General features: G+C 37.8%; 1 protein-coding gene across 3 annotated transcripts in view; it reads left to right on the top strand.

The window, feature by feature from the left end:
- Positions 1-19,212, top strand: part of LOC127976509 (A-kinase anchor protein 6) — a 121,366-nt gene that overhangs the window by 10,692 nt on the left and 91,462 nt on the right. For all 3 annotated transcript variants that reach the window (XM_052580964.1, XM_052580963.1, XM_052580962.1), the window contains exons 3-5: positions 3,447-3,820; positions 12,878-13,129; positions 13,452-14,849. In XM_052580964.1, the coding sequence (XP_052436924.1) occupies positions 3,491-3,820; positions 12,878-13,129; positions 13,452-14,849 (1,980 nt within the window). In that variant the 5' untranslated portion in view covers positions 3,447-3,490. The remainder of the gene's footprint in view (positions 1-3,446; positions 3,821-12,877; positions 13,130-13,451; positions 14,850-19,212) is intronic.

The raw sequence follows: 19,212 nt of genomic DNA, 5'->3' as shown, positions 1-19,212 counted from the left end.
CCTTTATAACTGTAAGTGAACACACATACAGTTATAAATTATACAGCCTCAGGACACGATATGCTTTTGGCGTATGAAAAAAAAAATAGTAATTTGGGTTTGGAACAACATTTTCATTTTTTGTGCAAATTGTGCTTTGCAACTCTCTTTGCTCTCCATTTAATTGCATGGCTTCATAGCATTGCTTGGCTCGCTCTTGTTACAGATGGGGCGTCATGTGGAAACGGCTCCTCTATAACTCAAATGATGCCAGTCAAAGTGAATCACAGCCTGACTGGAAATAGGTTTTAAATGCAGTTAGAAGGTTTAATGTGGGTGTTATGGGATTACTAGAGCCGCACTCTGTAGAGACTCAACTCAACCACACTGCCATCATTCACTCCCAGCGCTGCTCTACACGTCTCTATTGATTCTGGTTCACTCGTTTATCTAAACCAGCATGAAATATACAGAGAGATGCCATCTCAGCTATTCACTGAGACTTCTGATCCTCAGCCTCATTCTGATGCGAAGTAAAGTATTTAGTCTCTGCATAAAGACTGCTGAGAATATGCACAGTCACCTTCTGATGTTTGGTGACATTGACTCTGTTATTGCTGGAAGTTGATGGTTGCCATTGACTTCCATAGTAGGAAAAAAAACTATGAAACTCAATGGCAACCACCAAATGTGTGATTACCAGCACTCTTCCAAATATCTTCTATGTTCAACATAAGAAAGCAACTATAATGTAAAAATAATGCCTGTTTCCAAACAGGTTTCCCAAACATTTAGTACATTTTTAAAGTGCTGTAACAGAGACATGCATAAGATTCATCAGTGCATCTATTTTTTAGTAATATCCATCAGGAACTCATGACAATTTTATTTGTGAAATTGTAGTAACAACAAACATAATGTCAAAATATATAGTTCATTTATGCTATTCAGCACTTAAATGTTCACTGTAATCTAACCCTTTTTCTGGGTCACACTTTTGGGATGCAGCTGCATTTGTGCATACTTCATTGTGATTTCGGTAGGTGTCAGATTGTGGTGTGAGACTGTATTCACTAAGAAAGCAGGAGTTTGACCCATTTTGAGCTCTAACGGAGGCTGCAGATTATTTCAGAGGATTTTGTGAAGTCAGCAGAACTGATGACTGGTTTATTGAGTGCCTGGTATAATTAAGTAAAGCATTTGGCTCTTGGACAGCAGTACATTAAAGGTCATTTTGCCTTGTATTATTCATCTGTGCTTTATTGTTTATTTGCAATGAAACTTTAGTAGTGTGGAAATAAAACAGACAGGGTGACAGATATAGATAAAAATGATTTTGCACCAGCACCTCAAATGGCATCAATTCGTGGTTTGAAAGCAACATTATGGAGAAAAGATTCATATTTTAGTCTGAAGCATTTATTACTTACAATCTCACAGCTTTTCACTTTACAAGTCATTAATTAATGGACTGGAGTCATGTGGATTACTTGTTGAACAGTAAACATTACATCTTATTGAGGGTGGACTGGAGCCACTTGGTAAAGAGATTAGCATAGAGCATGCAAAAGCACCATTTGTGTGTATGTCATGGTTTGAATAAGTTATGCATGCATGTGATATGCTAATCACCTGTACGGCCCTGTGTAATCCTGCGTGAACACTTGTTTGCATGTTCCCCTGATGCAGATGTGTGCCATCATATGTTGTTCTGTCACTGATGCATTTGCAAACAAACACATCTGAAATCATTCTCTCTGCCCTTTCATGTTGAATGTCAACTAATGAATCGTTTGGACTGCTTCATCCGTGCTTTAACAAATACATGCAGATGAGCTGTAAATGCCAGAAATCCATAATAGCTGAATTATTCATGGGATTGCTATGATGCTATTGGTAGGATGGCATCACTCTGTACTGAAGCAGCATATTAACCAGACGCTCAAACCAGATCGTTCAAGATATTGATTTCCAATCGTTGACTTCCCTGTTGCAGTGGCCTAGATATTCAAAGCTGGATAATGGCGGTGAGACAGCATCATGATGAGCGTCAGTTGTTCCGGTTCAGGATCATCTTCCTTACAGTCAGATATCTTTCTTTGTGCAGGGTGGAAATGACCTCAGCTGCTGATGTAATGCCGTTGTGTATGACTTTAGAAATGACCTCATTGTGCGTTATTCATAGGCATTTAGAATCTGTTACAGTAGCTAATGCAGTAATTATGTTAGTAGTGAGTTTGCATTGTGGCATTGACTTTAGCATAAGTAGACGCCACTGGCTTATACTTCAGCAAATCCAAACAAATGTTTTTGTTATGATTGTGTGTTATCTATATCATGGGCACTGTAATGTAGAGTGTTACAAACTATTCTTTATCTTTATGGCATAAACTTCAGAAACAGAAATTATTTTTGTTATATTCTGTCGAGTCATGGTGAATTTAGTTATTTAAAAAGGAAGTATTACATTTTATGGGTTTATGAATTCTCAGGGAGTTGAACCCCTTTGAGCTACAGGAACATGTTTAGTTTTAGCTGGCTTAATATTGTAATATTATGAAATGCCGCACAGAAGATAAGAAGATCTGCTGAATTTTAAGGCAGATGTTTTAAAGTTCATTAGAGCTTGATTTTAAAAGTTTTACAGTTTTAGTGTTATTTATATACTATTATAGGATTTATTACTATTTTGAATTAGTTCAAAATATCTCTGTTTAGCTTTATTTTTATTTCAGTTTTAGCATGAAATTTATAATTGTTTCTTTGGAAACTAACTAAAAGTTTAAGTTTTTCATCTAATATTTATATTGTATTTAATTTCAGCTTTATTTTCAATAATGCAAACAATTTTCAAAAGTTTGTTTTAGTTAACTAACAACACTGAAAAAAGTTTATTTATTTATATATCAAGTATAAAATTTAAATATGTAGTTTTTTTAAACACTAAGTAGTTTGACTATTTTTTGTCATTGTATTTTTATAATGTTGGCATGTAAAATAGCATTTGTTGCTGAGATGGCAATATGCATAATCCTCACTGTAAGTGATGTAAAAAGAGTTTATCTGCGATAAAACACAGTTTGATGGAGTATGATCCCTGACATGAATTTATAGGTTTCTATTCCCAATAGAATATTTTTTGTGGCTTAGTTAAGTTTAGTTTTGAGGTCATGTGTATGCTTTATATGTGCTCTAAATAAAACATATAACTTCTAAATGTGTGTATCTATGCACAAAGTAATTGACGATTCATTTTGGTTTTAATAAAATGCTCTCTGCAATGAGAATATACTCTGGAGGATTGCAGAATTGTAAGCAGCTCAATTAAGAGCAGCTCAAAGATGCATTATGTAGGCTTTAATGTTTCCTGAATCAGCTGAGCAGTGTGTTTTGTCTGTAATTTGCCATTTTTAACCATGTTTTTAATCATTTTTTTTTTCTTCAAAATTTGTCTCCTCTCTGAACAGCTAAACCAAAAAGCCCCATCCTCAGGATCACACTGTGTTTCACCATGAATGTTGCTGCATCACCGACGGCCAGTGAGGCTTCCTCCCCTATGATAACCTCTGTGACTCCCACCCTGGAACCTGGCCCTGACAAACACGATGATCCGTGTGGGCCCAGCATCAGCGGGGATGAGCCAACCCAGAAACAAGATCCCAACCGCAGGTACCAAAAACCCCCTCCTCTCCACACAGGGGCCGACTGGAAGGTGGTTCTGCACCTGCCGGAGATCGAGACCTGGCTGAGGACCACGACAGAGAGAGTCAGAGACCTCACACACTCTGTGCAGCAAGACAGCATCAATAGACACGTGGATGTGCACCTAGTACAACTCAAGGTAAGAGTGCATTAATGCTTGATTCTGATGGGTCAGTTGCAGCATTGAAGAGACGTGCTGAATATGCTGAATGCATATTTGTCCATGGCAACATAATGGTGCTGTTTATTTCTGTTCAGAAATTTGAGGTCTGGAAGATTTTATGTTTTTAAAAGAAGTCTCTTATACTCACTAAGGCTGCAATTATTTGGTCAAAAATACAGTAAAAACATGAATATTTTGAAATACTGTTACAATTTAAAACAACCATCTTCTATTCTAAAATATTGGACTTTATATTATTTTAAAGGAACACCGCACTTTTAAAAAAAATAGACTAATTTTCCAACTCCCCTAGAGTTAAACAGTATAGTTTTTGAATCCATTCAGCTGATCTCTAGGTCTGGCGGTAGCAGGTTTAGCTTAGTATAGCATAGATCATTTAACTACAGAAGAGTCAAGTTTTAAATAGGAAAAATATTGAAACTCTTTGGTTATTTTTGAATGAGATGCTAACAGTCTAATCAGATTCAATTATCTATGCTAAGCTAAACTAAGCTAAAAGTGCTACCACCAGACCCAGAGATCGGCTGAATTGATTCGGAAACGGTAAAACTCAACTGTTTAACTCTAGGTGAGTTGGAAAATGAGCCTATTTTCAAAAAAAGTGTAGTGTTCCTTTAAGGATGAGCATAAACCTTTGATAGATGGTGAGAAGCTCAGCATGAAAACGAATGTCACTGGAATAAAGAACTGGGTTAGAAGACACCTAATATAGAGAAACCTATGTTACATTTTAGATAAATATGTTAGTGAGCTAATCCATAGAAAAAGTAAATTGAATTACAGATTAGTAATGTGAAAATTTGTATTGTTGCAATGTCTTTTCTAATTGGTAGAGCTATTTTTGTAACAGAATCTCAAAGCTAATCTACTGTATAATTTCAGATCAAACCACTATTTCATGTCCATTGCATTTATTTATTAAGTAGCCGTGTAATACAGTCTTATTCAAATTGTCAGGGTGTATTTTATTTGAGCACATTGATTCATGGTCCAAAATGTACATGATTAACAGCACCGCAGCAGTCTATCTTAGACGTCTGGTAATGGAGGGATTGGCTATAAACACAGTATGGACTTTAAGAGCCGTAATGGATATTTGAGTTGTAGATTAGTTGGATATGATGTGGATCAATCATTGAGCGGACAAGAGCTCTTATTAGATTCCTCTACTCAACTTGGACTCTGTTTCTGCGAAGAGCACAGAATAGCTTGCTGGATCTTTTTTTCAAGTTGACGTTGCATTGGTAGATGTGTAAATATATATATATTTATTTCCACAAATGCTTAAGTTTGTCCAGATGAATATCACATTGCATGGTTTAATTTTATTTTACTATTTCCTATCATCTTTTTCTTTAATTATTTGCTTTCATCAACTCGTGAACTCCAGTGTGGGAAACCCTGGTCTATTGCACTAGGATCCATATTTTTGATGACTGGATGATATCCCATAGATTCAGTGATGATGAGATCATAGTGAGAGTTTCAGTGTTACTCTCACAGCTGAGCGGCTAAATCCCTCTGCTCTACTTTCAGATTGAGAATCTATTACATAACACTGTCTGAAAGAATGAGGTTTTAGTAAAATCGTTGTTTTCCGGTTGTGTTCTCATTTCATCTTTTGCGTTTGTTGAGGTTTAATCAGAACAGTGTGCTCCGTAGTCTTTAATTAGATGTTCACCCTCTCAGTGTCTTTATGAGGGAGAATCTTCTTCATCATGTTACAGCTCAGATAAACTGCTGCTCACATCACTATGAGAGCCATTCAGAGAACCAGAGGACTGTTTTGAAACCGAGACAGAAGGAAGTGTTCAACCTCAAAAAGCAACATGCTTTAGTTTTAAGTGAAAGTTAAAAGGAAACCGGATGCGTCACCGTTCCTCTTGGCGTAGTCTGTGTATTATTAATGTGTTACAGGAATCTCTTCTTTAAGTGAACGTGTGTCACAGCTCCTGGAACGTGACCTGCTGGTTTCCTCTCTTCCTCCAACATTGCATTTGTTCATTTGACTGCTGCTCTGTGTTAAATAACACACTGCAGTCTCTGGTGTCACAGTGTTTTACAGCCAGTCTGAGAAGCTGCCTTTCCTGTTAATAAATCATGTGTGAGGCTTTTAGAGAGAGAGAGTGTGTATTTGTGTGTGTGTGTGTGTGTGTGTGTGTCTGACTCTGAAGCAGAGCTTTTGACATTGAAATTGCCAACACAGTTATATCTTTTTAGCTGCTGTATGAAATTAGATTGTTCCATTAGGCTATTAACTATCAAATAATATCAGTCTGTTCTGAACCGTTTGAATGCCACATTCCTTCGGATCTTGTTTAAACAATCTCTCATAATGTAATGATGCTTTATAAAGAGACTGTTGGTAAAAAAAATGATTACTATTCTAATTAAATATATGAATAAATTTAGCACACACACTCACAAACATAAAGTACATGCATATATAATAATTCAGATATAATTCCAAATTGTGTAAACTAAAATTCGAATTTATAACTTATAACATGAAATTTATTTGTAATTATTATATAATTTTTTACGTCTGAGGGGTGTTTTGCATGACGTGGCAAATTTATTCTAATAATTAAAATGATAAAAAAGTTATAAATGGAGAACATATATATAATTATTATATTATTATGTATAGTTATAAATATATAATTTTACATTAAATAAATGTATAATAATATATGAACACAGTAAATCAACAAATAAATCAAAAAATGCTAATCTTTAAGATTTATGAACAACCCTTATTTTTCACCATTATTTATGATGTCCTTGAGGTCTGATGACGGAAAGGAAGACATGTTTGTGATCTAATACAGCTGAGGATGTTTCATCCTTTCATTTATTTCATAAATGTTTTCTTCTTTTTTTTGGTTTGTTGAGCACCATTTTCTGCTTCTTTTGTGGACTGTTATAAAACTTCCCTCCCTCTCTCTCTTTCTCTGTTGATGCTTTGTGTTGTTGTTGTGAAGTATTCTGTGTGTGTTTCTTGCTGAATCCAGTGTTATTTTGAGGGGGTGACTGAAGGCTTTGTGTTCAGTATCAGCAGACAATGAGTCAGTCGGGCAGCACGCATCTGCTTCTCCATGAGAGGCCACAGAGCTCAGCACTCCTCCTACACCAGTGTGCCTCTTAGTGACTCACATCCAGGCCTCCTGTGAGCTTCCTACTGAGGCTCAACATATAGGGTCACTGATTCTTTATCAGTTTTAGAACTGGACTTTCAGTATGTTTTATGAATGCTGGAAAATGTATCTTGTCAACAATCATATGCTTTCAGAAGGAATTTTAAGGCAATAACAGATGACGAAAACATCTTGTCAGTCTCTCAGAAACAGTCACATGTGTCTTCTTTCTCGTAAAATGAATTATTTAGCACATATTCAAGTCTAGTGGTAATGTGTTCATAAACTATACATTGGCTTTGACTTTCAAGCATACATCGCCATCTTGTGGAGAAGATCAACACTACTGTTCAAGAGTCTGGGATCGGTTAGATTTTTTTATTTTTTTAAGAAATTAATACTTATACTCTTCAGCACAAATTAAATTTATCAGTTAAATTGACAGTAAGACTTTTGATATGTTAAAAGATTCTGTTTAAAATATGCTGTTCTTTTGAAGAAGAAAAAATAATGTCATGTTTCCACACAAATATGACATATTTATAACTGTTGTAAACTCAATATTGATAACAAGTAATGTTTGAGCAGCAGATCAGTGCGTTAGAATGATTTCCGAAGAATCATATGATAAGGAAGGCAGAAAATTCAGCTTTGCATCCAGGAATAAATTGCATTTTAATATTTGTGTAAAATAGAAAACTAATTTTTTTTTATCGTAATAATATTTCACAATATATCAAAATCTGTATTTTTGACTAAATACGTTATTATTATAATCTATCCACCTCACAGGTGTGGCATATCAAGATGCTGATTAGACAGCATGATTATTACATAAGTGCCTTAGGATGGCCACAATAAAAGGCCACTCTAAAATGTTCAGTTTTATCACAGAGCACACTGCCACAGATGTCGCAGGTTTTGAGGGAGCGTGGAATTGGCATGTTTACTGCAGGAATGTCCACCAGAGCTGTTGCCCGTGAATTGAATGTTCATTTCTCTACCATAAGCTGTCTCCAAAGGCGTTTCAGAGAATTTGGCAGTACATCCAACCGTCCTCACAACCGCAGACCATGTGCAACCACTCCAGCCCAGGACCTCCACATCCAGCATGTTCCAAGGATCTGTACACAATTCCTGGAAGCTGAAAACATCCCAGTTCTTGCATGGCCAGCATACTCACCGGACATGTCACCCATTGAGCATGTTTGGGATGCTCTGGCTCGGCATATACAACAGCGTGTTCAAGTTCCTGCCAATATCCAGCAACTTTACACAGCCATTGAAGAGGAGTGGACCAACATTCCACAGGCCACAATCAACAACCTGATCAACTCTATGTGAAGGAGATGTGTTGCACTGTGTGAGGCAAATGGTGGTCACCCCAGATACGGACTGGTTTTTCGAACCCACCAATACAGTAAAACTGCACATTTTAGAGTGGCCTTTTATTGTTGCCAGCCTAAGGCACAACTGTGCAATAATCATGCTGTCTAATCTAGAAGTCCTCACTAACACAGATTTAGACAGATCCTTGATAAATTTGAGAGAAATAGGCATTTTGTGCATAGAAAAAGTCTTAGATCTTTGAGTTCAGCTCATGAAAAATAGGGGAAAAAAACAAAAGTGATGCGATTATAATTTTGTTCAGTGTAAATAAAGACTTTTGCAAGCATATGATATAGTTTTGTATAAAGGAGAATGAGAATGCATGTTCAACTGCTAAATTAGCGTTTAGTATATGTAAGTACACTGCTCTTACTGCTTGACAAACTGTTGACCAAAAGATGGCATCAATAACAAAGGCTCATGAGAGAATAACAAGCAAAATGTCTCTGATGAACTGGTTCTAAGAGGAATATTCTGGTTTGCAGTAGCAGCTGTGTATATAAGTCGAGAGTGGACACACTAATGGAGATCAGCAAACAGCTGTGATGTCCACATTCCCCAATGAGACCAGCCCACAGAACAATGTCTGCAGACACACCCTCATTCCACAGATCAGATGTACAATATGAGAAGGATTCACACACACACACACATAAAGCACACTTGCATTGGCACTAATAGCATGTAATAGCAGTTGTCAGGGAAGCGGTTGTACACATGCTCTCTCACGTCTGTATTTTTACCCAGTTGAGACCAGATCAGTTCACATGGACATACATTTAGAGTGATGTAATCTTAGATCTGTGGAGAATCCAGAGGAATTAGCTTCATCTACAGAGTGAATGGTGTTCAGTTGGCTGAAAGGGTCTATGTGATTTGCAGATGTGTCAAAGACTTCAAACTTTGTGCCATTTTCACGTTGTAGTGGTTTTTAAATAATCTCTATTACAAGGTCATAATGGAAAATTCATTTACGAAGTTCTACACATCTCTTGTCTTTTTGCATGTTTGTTTTTTCAGTATTTATCCAAAATGATTCATTTTCAAAAACTAATAAGATTGCAGTACTCCCATTTTTAGATATATTACGAATAGTGTGCCAATGCAGCATATAGCATATATCACAAATTGTTCTTCAGGAAACGTTTAGTTTCCCTAAAGAATCTTTTAGATTTTTTGAGAGATTGTTTTCATTGTTTTAAATTTGTAGATAAAAATGCTAATGTCGATGCTTATGATGCATTTGCTTGAAATCTGATCTGCATTATGAAACATTTTAGTTTGCAATTCCTTAACACAGCAGTAAATAAACCTGATTTTAGGCACAGATAGGTTGTATTATACTGTACAATGTAAAGTACCAGCCTTGTTGGTGTTCATGCTAACATGGAAGCCCCAGCATGTGCTGTGACCTTAGCATCTCCAGTTACGCCTCATACCCCCGTGTGATTCCCCAGCAGCAGCTGCCCGTGCCGGTGGGCCAGACAAAGTGAGAGCAGCACAAGGCTGCTGGAGGGAGGGAGAGGTCAGGTCCCAAAATAGCCCCTCGGAGTGATGAGACAGCCCCTCCTCCAGAGGGAAAGACAGAATGGAAGAAACAGGCCAGTGAAGTGAGTGAGGAAGAGTTACAGAGAGAGAGAACGACAGCATATCAGACAGCACGAGCGCTCAGAGCTGTCACATCTGACATCAGATCTGACACACATCAGCGCCGCATGCCGCGCAGAGCACACTAAACCAATCTCTGACTTCATTCTCTTTGATTCATTGTGTTTTACTTCAGCCAGCGAGCAGGTAAGAGGACGGATCAACTGACAAGCTCAAGTGTATTTCTAACAGGAAGTCTCTGATGGGTTGACATTGCTGAGATTGTTTGAAATATTGTTAGGGTGGGAAGTCGAGTGGCTGTGTTTCTTTTATGGATAATTGAGTAGGCTGGCTTTGTGTTTGGTGATTTCTAAAAGATAAAGGCTGAGAAATTGCATGTTCTGTGGGAAAAAATGTATGTCCTATTTTGCATTTGGAAAGGGAAGAACTTTTATTGAAAGTTCATTTACTGAGAGTGTTTGTATTTGTGCCCATGTGCTTGTGTCATCAGAGGTCACATGGTATTGAGAGGGCAGCTGTGGCATGCTTACACCTTTCCTTGTCACTGGCTACTAGCTAGTGATGGAAAAGTACCCAAAAGTACAATAATACTACCAAGTTTTTGACGTTGACATTGACGTTGGAAAATAGGACATAAAATATTGATTTGAGTTGGGGGAAGAGTCATATTGACTTGAAACCTGCACAGCTACAGTATGTAAGAAATTCAGACAATGATCAATTAAATATTTTTTTGTGGTCATTATAATGCTGCAGTTTACCAATAAGAATCAATTAGAGTCATTTGAATCATTATAGACAGTCAAACATACCAGATACTGTTTAAGCTTGAAAGTGCTTAGTGCAAAACCTTTGTTTTGTTCATCGGCCATTTAATAGCCAAACTAATGCAGTTCCCCCACTATATCATTTAAATCTATCTTGAATTAGATATTGGAATCTTTTTGATGGGATTTTTCTGTTACAAAAATCTTGATTCTATCTTTATAGGACTATTGGTTTGATTAAGTCATCATAATCTGTATTACAGTATGTGTGCTGCAGTAGGTGATCCATGAACCCTGCAACATGGTCAGCTTGTACTCTACTGTTTGTTTTTGAGCCAGAGAAGCAGGAGTCTATTGGACGTGCTGCATTTTGGCGGCATGTGTGACCTACATTCAGCCGTGTTATTTTAGGGAATGGACGTATCAGAAATGCTGCTGGCCACAGCTCTGGTGTTGCTGTGTTGACAACGAGCTGCAGTTGTTTTGGCATGTCTACTGTGCCCCATAAATGCTATGTTATCTCTCACCTTTCTCTTAATTGTCTCAGTGCTTTTTGGGTTCTGATGTTTTCACACACACACACACACACACACACACGCACGCATGCATGCACGCACGCTTACTTACACAGGCTGGGGAAGGGAACATGGCATGATCCAAACAGTGGACCAAAACTGTATTTGCACACTCATTGTATTACTTTGTAGAAAAAAAAATGCAATTGTTATCTGACTTCCCATGCATTCATTTTCTAATGCAATGAATGACACTGTTATATGTGCATCTTGGAAAATGTTAACTTTAGCCTGATAGCACTGTAAGCAAACATCCCACCCTCCCTACAAATTGCCATCCAAAAAGCCATGCCTCCTGAATGTATATATTCACACCGACCAGACGACCAGAGACAACATAATAATAGTACAATACATCATGTGTCATTCACCAGTGAGCAAACTTCATAGTACAGTCAGTAAAAGAACTAAAATACCAGGAAGGAAGATAAGGTTGTTGATGTTTTGATGTTGACAGACAGTTAGTAAAGCCAATCAAAATGTTTGGAATGAGCATTTTGATTGTCCAAATACATTTTTGGGGTCTATTTAAATGTGCAGTTGCTGTGTAGTGTTTCTACACCATCTCATCTTATTCTGTTTCGTGATCTCATTTTCTGAAATTAGTTACTGCTTCTGAAACTAGCCTTTCTATATCAGCCCCTGGCTGCTTGATTTATGATTTGAACCACAGTGACAGTAAAAGAAAAGCCCTGTAGATCTAGTGACCCACGGTCGTAAATGTGCTTTTCACTGCTGTGACTTTCACATCAGATTAACCTGATGCTACAAGCAACTGGTAAGCAACTATAATAATATTATATATATCCCAGTAAGTTCTCAGTGAAATCATCTTAAAATCATAAAAATGTCAAGTTGCATTACAGCACTGTAAAGTACCTACATACATTTTGAATGGTAGTGTATATGTTGTAAAAGGCATAATTAACTGGGAAAACCACATGGGCAGTGCAAAGTGCTCTTTGGTATATTCTGAGATCTCCTCTGTATTATTCACTTGTCATGTGAAAATGACTCAAATGTCCCTCCATTTCCTCTTAAATGGATACATTACATGGTGTTGTTGTTTCACTTGTGACTGGCTGAAGGTAGGTTCAGTATTAAATACTAAAACTCCAGAAAAGCCTTGAAATAGTATTTGGTATGCATGGTGCAGATATATCCTGTTGAGTAATTCAATCTTTGCATCACTGAGTCGTGATTATGGAAAAATCTCTCTTCTTTCAGAGAATTCCAAAGTAATTGTTACTCATGTCCCGTTCTTTCTGCTCTTTCTCATGAATTGTAATTCATATGAACTATTTTGTCTGAACATTCAACATCTTCCTTCTAAAAAGTCTTCAGAGGGATGTGTCTTTAATATCCTGTGGGTTCTGGGTTGCTGATGGAAATGGGTATTTTAGCACAGGAGGAAGTAGTTGAGAAAGAGTTGAGAGAGTAGTTTTTGAATCCAGTGCCATCATATGATGTGTAATTCTATGCATAAAATAGCAGATAATTATCAGTTGACTGACTGTGCATTTGTCTGTCTCATAGGACATCTGTGAAGACATATCGGATCATGTCGAGCAGATCCATGCCCTGTTGGAGACCGAGTTCTCCCTGAAGCTCCTGTCCTACTCAGTGAACATCATAGTGGACATTCGGAGCGTGCAGCTCCTCTGGCACCAGTTGCGAGTGTCCGTGTTGGTTCTGAAAGAGAGGCTTCTCCAGGGCCTGCAGGACTCCAACGGCAACTACACCCGCCAGACTGACATCCTGCAAGCCTTCAGCCAGGATCACGACGAGGTCAGATACATCTCCAAAACATCATCCAGATTAAACCACCTAAAGCGGATACATCCCTTACTCAGGGTACATCCCTTACTAAATCACAAGGACAGAAAGTTAGTTATGCAACGTTCTGCTGGGAGTGTATCATAAACTCATTTGATATACCCTTGACCAAAGACATTCAGAATAGGCAACCCTTGCAAACATGCTTTTTTAGGAAACACTTGCAGTGAAGTGCACATGCTTATACAAGATCAATTCAGGATTGATTTCATTACATATTAAATTTGAGTTTGCAAATGAGTCTGTTTGTTTTTGTGGTCTCAATCATTTTTAGGCTCGGCTGGACGCTTTGACAGAAGTGGATGACTCTGGCCAACTGACCATTAAATGCAGTAAGGACTACTTCTCCTTGGACTGTGGCATCACTGCGTATGAGCTGAGCGACTACAGTCCCATTGACGACCCAGAAGGTCGAGGGCCACGCTCCCTTTATCCCGAGCTGGAGCAAGACTTTCCAGAACTGCTTCAGAGTGTGGATCTTCTAAACATCACGGCCTCTAGACAAAATCAGGTATCATCTCCACCTGCAGAAGAGTCAATTACCTCCACCCAGGAACCTCAAGAGACAATCAGCAGCCCCAACGAAGAAGAAAGTGCACCAGATTCAGCAATGCAGGGAGATTGTGGCTTTGGCCTTTCCAAACGCCCACTTCAAAGTGGCTTTAAGAGTGATGTGTCTCCTACACAGCCTTTGCCTAAAAAGCCCATGTACCTGGAGGGTGATGGGTACACAAGGTGCACTAGGTCTTCGCCTCTCCAATACCAGACTGACTTGAGCAGAAGCACACCCTCCCTTCTGGATACACCAGATCGCTCAAAGTTTTGGCTGGAGCTGGAATCAGTCTATCCAGGCAATGGGAGTCAGTCCTATGAAAGTCTCCATGTCATAAACGGGAGGAACTTGCAGATGAGTCTCAAGAGACCATCTGAAGTCCCTCTGGAGAGACACTCTTCAGAGACCATGCAGGGATTCCACACGGAGAAGCATTTGACAAACTTCAAGACTGTGCACTCCAAAGCCAAGCACGCTTACAGTGACTCTTCCAGCCCTCCACCATCTTCAGGGGAGGACATCTCAGACCCCGACCAGCGGGAAATGTCATCCAGCCCAGACGATCAAGCTCCCACCACAGGTTCTCTCTGGATCATGAACCAGAATGCTTTGTGCATCTCCAACCCATCAGAGAGCCCCAAAGAGCACTGGTATGGCTCGGATGAGTTCCTTACTCTTCCCACCCAGCTCAAAAAGACAGAGATGTTGGCAATGAAGCTGGAAAGCCTCGCTCAGGCTTTACCACAAAGGAGTCTGCAAGAGTCGATTCAGGACGTGGATGACTGGGAGCTTACTGAGGTCAACCCTGATTGGGAGAGCAGCAATGATCTTCTTTTGCTTCACCCCTATAAGAAGTCCTCCCGAGCTGGCCGCTTTTCACCTACCTCCTCGAGCGACGTGGCACCTTCCCTGGATGACAGCATCGAGTCTGGCCCACTCAGCGACCTGTTGTCCGAGGATGAGGGGGCACGAAGTACACCTGAGTCCAGGGGTAGAAATATATCAGCTGGCCAGCCCAATGCACCAAAGATGATGTTTCAATGCACACCCTTGATACAACAACTACTAGAAGATATTCAGCACCAAGAGAACTTCCATGATGTCTGGACGAAGCTAGAGGTAAGAGATGTCTGCTTTTTGGAATAGTATTCTTGTATAACTTTTCCAAGGACTATTTTTGAAATTGAATATTAGCTTACTAGAGTCCTGTGCAGTGCATCTGATGTGTACCGTGCTGTATATATAAAAAATCATTCGGTCCATTACTGTATGTTGTGCCACACGTAACTGCAAGCTGTTGTATATACAGTATATTAAATACTGTACAGTATATACTGTATACAGTTCCAAATTTACTGTGTACTGTGACTTATAAAATTTGATATTGTTGTACATACAGTATACGGATTGCTGGCCACTATATACTGTACTATATTTAATGTACTTTATACTGTTTCATGTATTCCGTGCTTTCTATACTGTATGCTAATTCTGTACAGTATTTACTGTACACCATGTACAGTCCCTTAATCAGTGTATTGAACACTGTGCAGTATTTACTGTAAACTGCATACTGTTTTTCTATTCTTAAAGTTAAACTGTAGGCATTATTCCCTAATAAAAAATTAACACACTGTAGAATGATACATTTATCACATGATCTCAACGTGTTTCATGTGAGTGGCGTTTAGTCATTAACATTATTTTGCAATTTGAATTAAATTTTCAGAATAATTGTCTTGAATTTCGGCTTTCATATCGATGAGATACATTTCAACTAAATTTGTGGGTTGTATTGTGAGATACATTCTGTACAGTGTAATGTCCATAAAATACCGCTAATTTTAGTATAGCTAGTATACATTTTTCAGAAATATAAAGAGTAGTTAGTACACTATTCCTTAAATTTCACTCCGGAAAACTAAATAAGCAAATATTGATGTTAATTCTTTCCTGTTTAAACTTAAATTTATCACAGTTCTCCATTTCCGATTTAATTTGAAAGGGATATAATCATTAAGGAAGTCGTTTGTATGCCTTAACCCTCATTCACATAGAGGCAGTAAATATGTGCCACTTACACTAAGCAGATATTAAAAACAGCTGATAACTAAAGGGGTAATGAACTAACAAGCCACCTCAGCCTTTTGCTAATATTCAAAGCTTAATTAACAGGATTGCACTCCTCAACAACCTCTCTACAGTCCCAAGTCTGTAATTAAATGATTAGCTATGTAATTAAGATCATGCAATCGTGTTTATAAAGGACCCGGTGCTTGAGGAAACCCAAACTAGTCAGACTAGTTCTTCACTTTCTTAGGGGCTATGTACAGAATAGTATACAGTACTATCATACTCCTACTATCGCTGAACTATATCGTATGTGCACTATGCACAGTATGCAAATTTTCTAGATGCATGGAAATGCCCAGATGACTTAATACATTTTCTGAAAAGTTGTATCTCACAATGCAACATATCCACATGAATTGTGAAGAAGAGCTCTTTTAGTTTTTAGCTTTTTTTTTTTTACTCATTTGATCAGACTGCCACATCAAAACATTAAAACATTTAATTTCCTTTTTTTTTTTTTTACAAATAATAATAATTATATATGCAATTGTATTTACATTTTAGTAGCAGATGCTTTTATTAAGCGAATAAGGAACATCACAAGCAGGTTATCAAATAAACCAAATATATGACTCTTACTGTAAGTCATGAGACAGACAAGTGAGGTCAGCACAATGTGGCATACTACTGTTTGAAATGTTTATCATGGAACAATGCATGCAAACATATAAATATTTGAATAGATGGCAATGTATTGTTGCTGTAAGCAGTAATTTATTTCTGTGTTTTATTATTTAGCAATCTAGCTTCATCAGATCTCATCATCAGGAATGCATTAAACTTTATGTTTTAAATAACATAGATAAGAATTATATTAATATAAGAAATGGCAAAGTTTTGTTCTAAAAATAAAGATTAAAGAATATATATTTTTTTTTACTTTCTGATGGTAGACCATGAGATTAGGTTTACTGTTTGGTTTACTGCATTAGAGACACAGTAGCGTACTATTGCCATCTGGTGGTTAAATACAAATTCACACCAAGATTATCAAATTAATATCGATTAATAACTGTGTTCAGATAAAGGTCATTTTATGAAACGTTCACAGTGCCCCAAAATGTAATAGAAATTTAAGTAAGGTTTTTTTTTTTTTTTTTTTTCAGTCAAAACATAGTAATTTGATACTACACTACTATTGTCATAAAAAAAAATATGCCAAATTATTCTTGCACGGCTTGGAGGAGGTGTCATATTAATTTATTAAGAATTTGCATTAGTTTTTGCATTAGTTTTGTATTTTGGTGGGAACTATTGTTGTGCTGTTTGTGTGCAATATTTTGTCTATTCATTCTATGGTATAGGTTGCATAAAATACTTAGACTGATCTTACAGATAAGTCATCTGTTTTAATTGTTTAAGATCAAAGGTCAGTTACATTAAAACAAAGAGTGCTATTAAAAAATTAAATAATAAAAAATAAGACTGTTTACCTCTTGCTATTTGGTCAGACTATTTCTTAACACAGAGGCTAATTTTATGTAAATGCCAACTGATTTACAAGGATCAATATCATTAGACAAATTTCATCCAGTGTCATGAATCAAGCATATTTGATCACCTCCAAAGGCAGTCTTCTGTTTTATCCAAGCAGATCAATCCTTACAGCATAGGAAGCACTTTTGAAAGCTACTTCATAACACTTCTCATGTCTTAGGAACAGTATCCATGGTAATCATGCCGATCCGATGGAGGTGAATGACTAGTGAAGGGAAGGATGCCCTCAAAAGTTTTCAGCTGTAATCCTTCCTTTGCTTCAAGTGCAGGCGTGTGTGTGTGTGTGTGTGTGTGTGAAGTAAGCTCACTGGAGCGGGTGGAGGTAGGCAGCCACATCCACCTGAGATGATGCGTGTCACAGGAGGAGGTGATTGATTACATTAGTATTCAGCCGCTGGAGATGACTTCATTCTCATGGCAACAGACAGCTGGCAGCTGAAGCCTCTTCTTGGGGGCGTCTCAGGGGCCTAGTCATGTGTGACGCTACCTACCCGTCTTCCCCTTCTCCTTGTCTTTCTCTCTCTCTCTCTCTCTCCTATGTCTCCCCCCACTTTGACATTCCTTGCATATCTTTGTTTTTGCGTCTTTATTTTTGGTGACAGGTATGGTATTGAAAATAAAAAATAAATCTAAGAATATACAAAAAATGAGATTAAAAGGTATATTAAATAAGAGAAAATGCTAGATAAGTAGATAGAAAATAACATTAGATAATTAATATAAAAAATAATTTTTTTTTTTACATTTGTATATGTAAATTATTAAATTAGGTATTAAAATGAAGCGTATACTTAAGAACATATTTATTTATTTATTTATTTATTGCATGTAGAAAATTAAGCCCGTTTTTCATTGTGACATTTTTATGATTGGCAATGTTTATTTTATTTCATTTTATTTTATCAGCATGCAGGATTGAAATAACATCAGGGTGATTAAATGATTAACAAATGTAAATTTTTGAGTGAATAATTCTTCTTAGTGCAAACAAACAGACATGAATATGCTGATAAAAGCAGACGTACAACATCAAAGTGATTAAATCAACAAATTTAGCATTTTTGGGGTGAACTTGTTGTTAGCATTGGATATGGCATTAAAAGCAGTGATTGTCCAATTCAAATATGAATTTGACGGCAACCGACTGCCCTCGCCCATTAGCACTCTCTCTGTCTGTCTGTCTCTTTCTTTTTCTTTCTCTGGGGCATGGAGTCGCGTCTCATTTTCTCTTCCTCCCTCTGTAACACACTCACAAACAGGTCTTGCGACAAGCTCAGTTAATGCCATGACCAGCGGCTACATATTCATCTGCTCTGAGAGCTTTTATCAGTGCACAAGATGAGAGTGAATCACACGCCGTCCCTGCCAGGGGAATAATTTAGCAGCACTATCTATTGATCTCCATCGACTGCCACAATCTCACTGAATTCCTTTGGTCTATATGATGATGTACCATACTGTAGCAGAGCTGGAGAGATGTGCAATAGTTTCAGGGCTTTCTTTCAACATAAAAGTGGTCTACCAGCTCCGACAAGCTTGACCAAGACAGTCCGCCAGACCAAAACCAGGTCCAGTTGATCTGCTCAATGAGCAGAAACCAGTAGGAGATGTGTTCAGGCCTCATTCTGACATCTGAAATGGAAGATCTGATTCCTCTCCAGCATTTAGCTTTGAAAGCAGAGCCAGTCTCACCCACTTCAAAGCCTGTCTGCCGGAGAAGGCCAAACAGTCGATAAATTATGGGATTTTTAGCCGGCATCTGCGGAGAGGTCATTTATATCAATATCTTTGATTTTCACCAATGTTAGATAATGAGCAGGAGGACCTGCCTTGGAGAAAGGGTGAGATGTTT

Source organism: Carassius gibelio, chromosome B17 (genome assembly GCF_023724105.1).
Source record: "Carassius gibelio isolate Cgi1373 ecotype wild population from Czech Republic chromosome B17, carGib1.2-hapl.c, whole genome shotgun sequence".
Taxonomy (NCBI): Eukaryota; Metazoa; Chordata; class Actinopteri; order Cypriniformes; family Cyprinidae; genus Carassius; species Carassius gibelio.
This window is presented reverse-complemented; position numbering and strand designations above follow the sequence as displayed.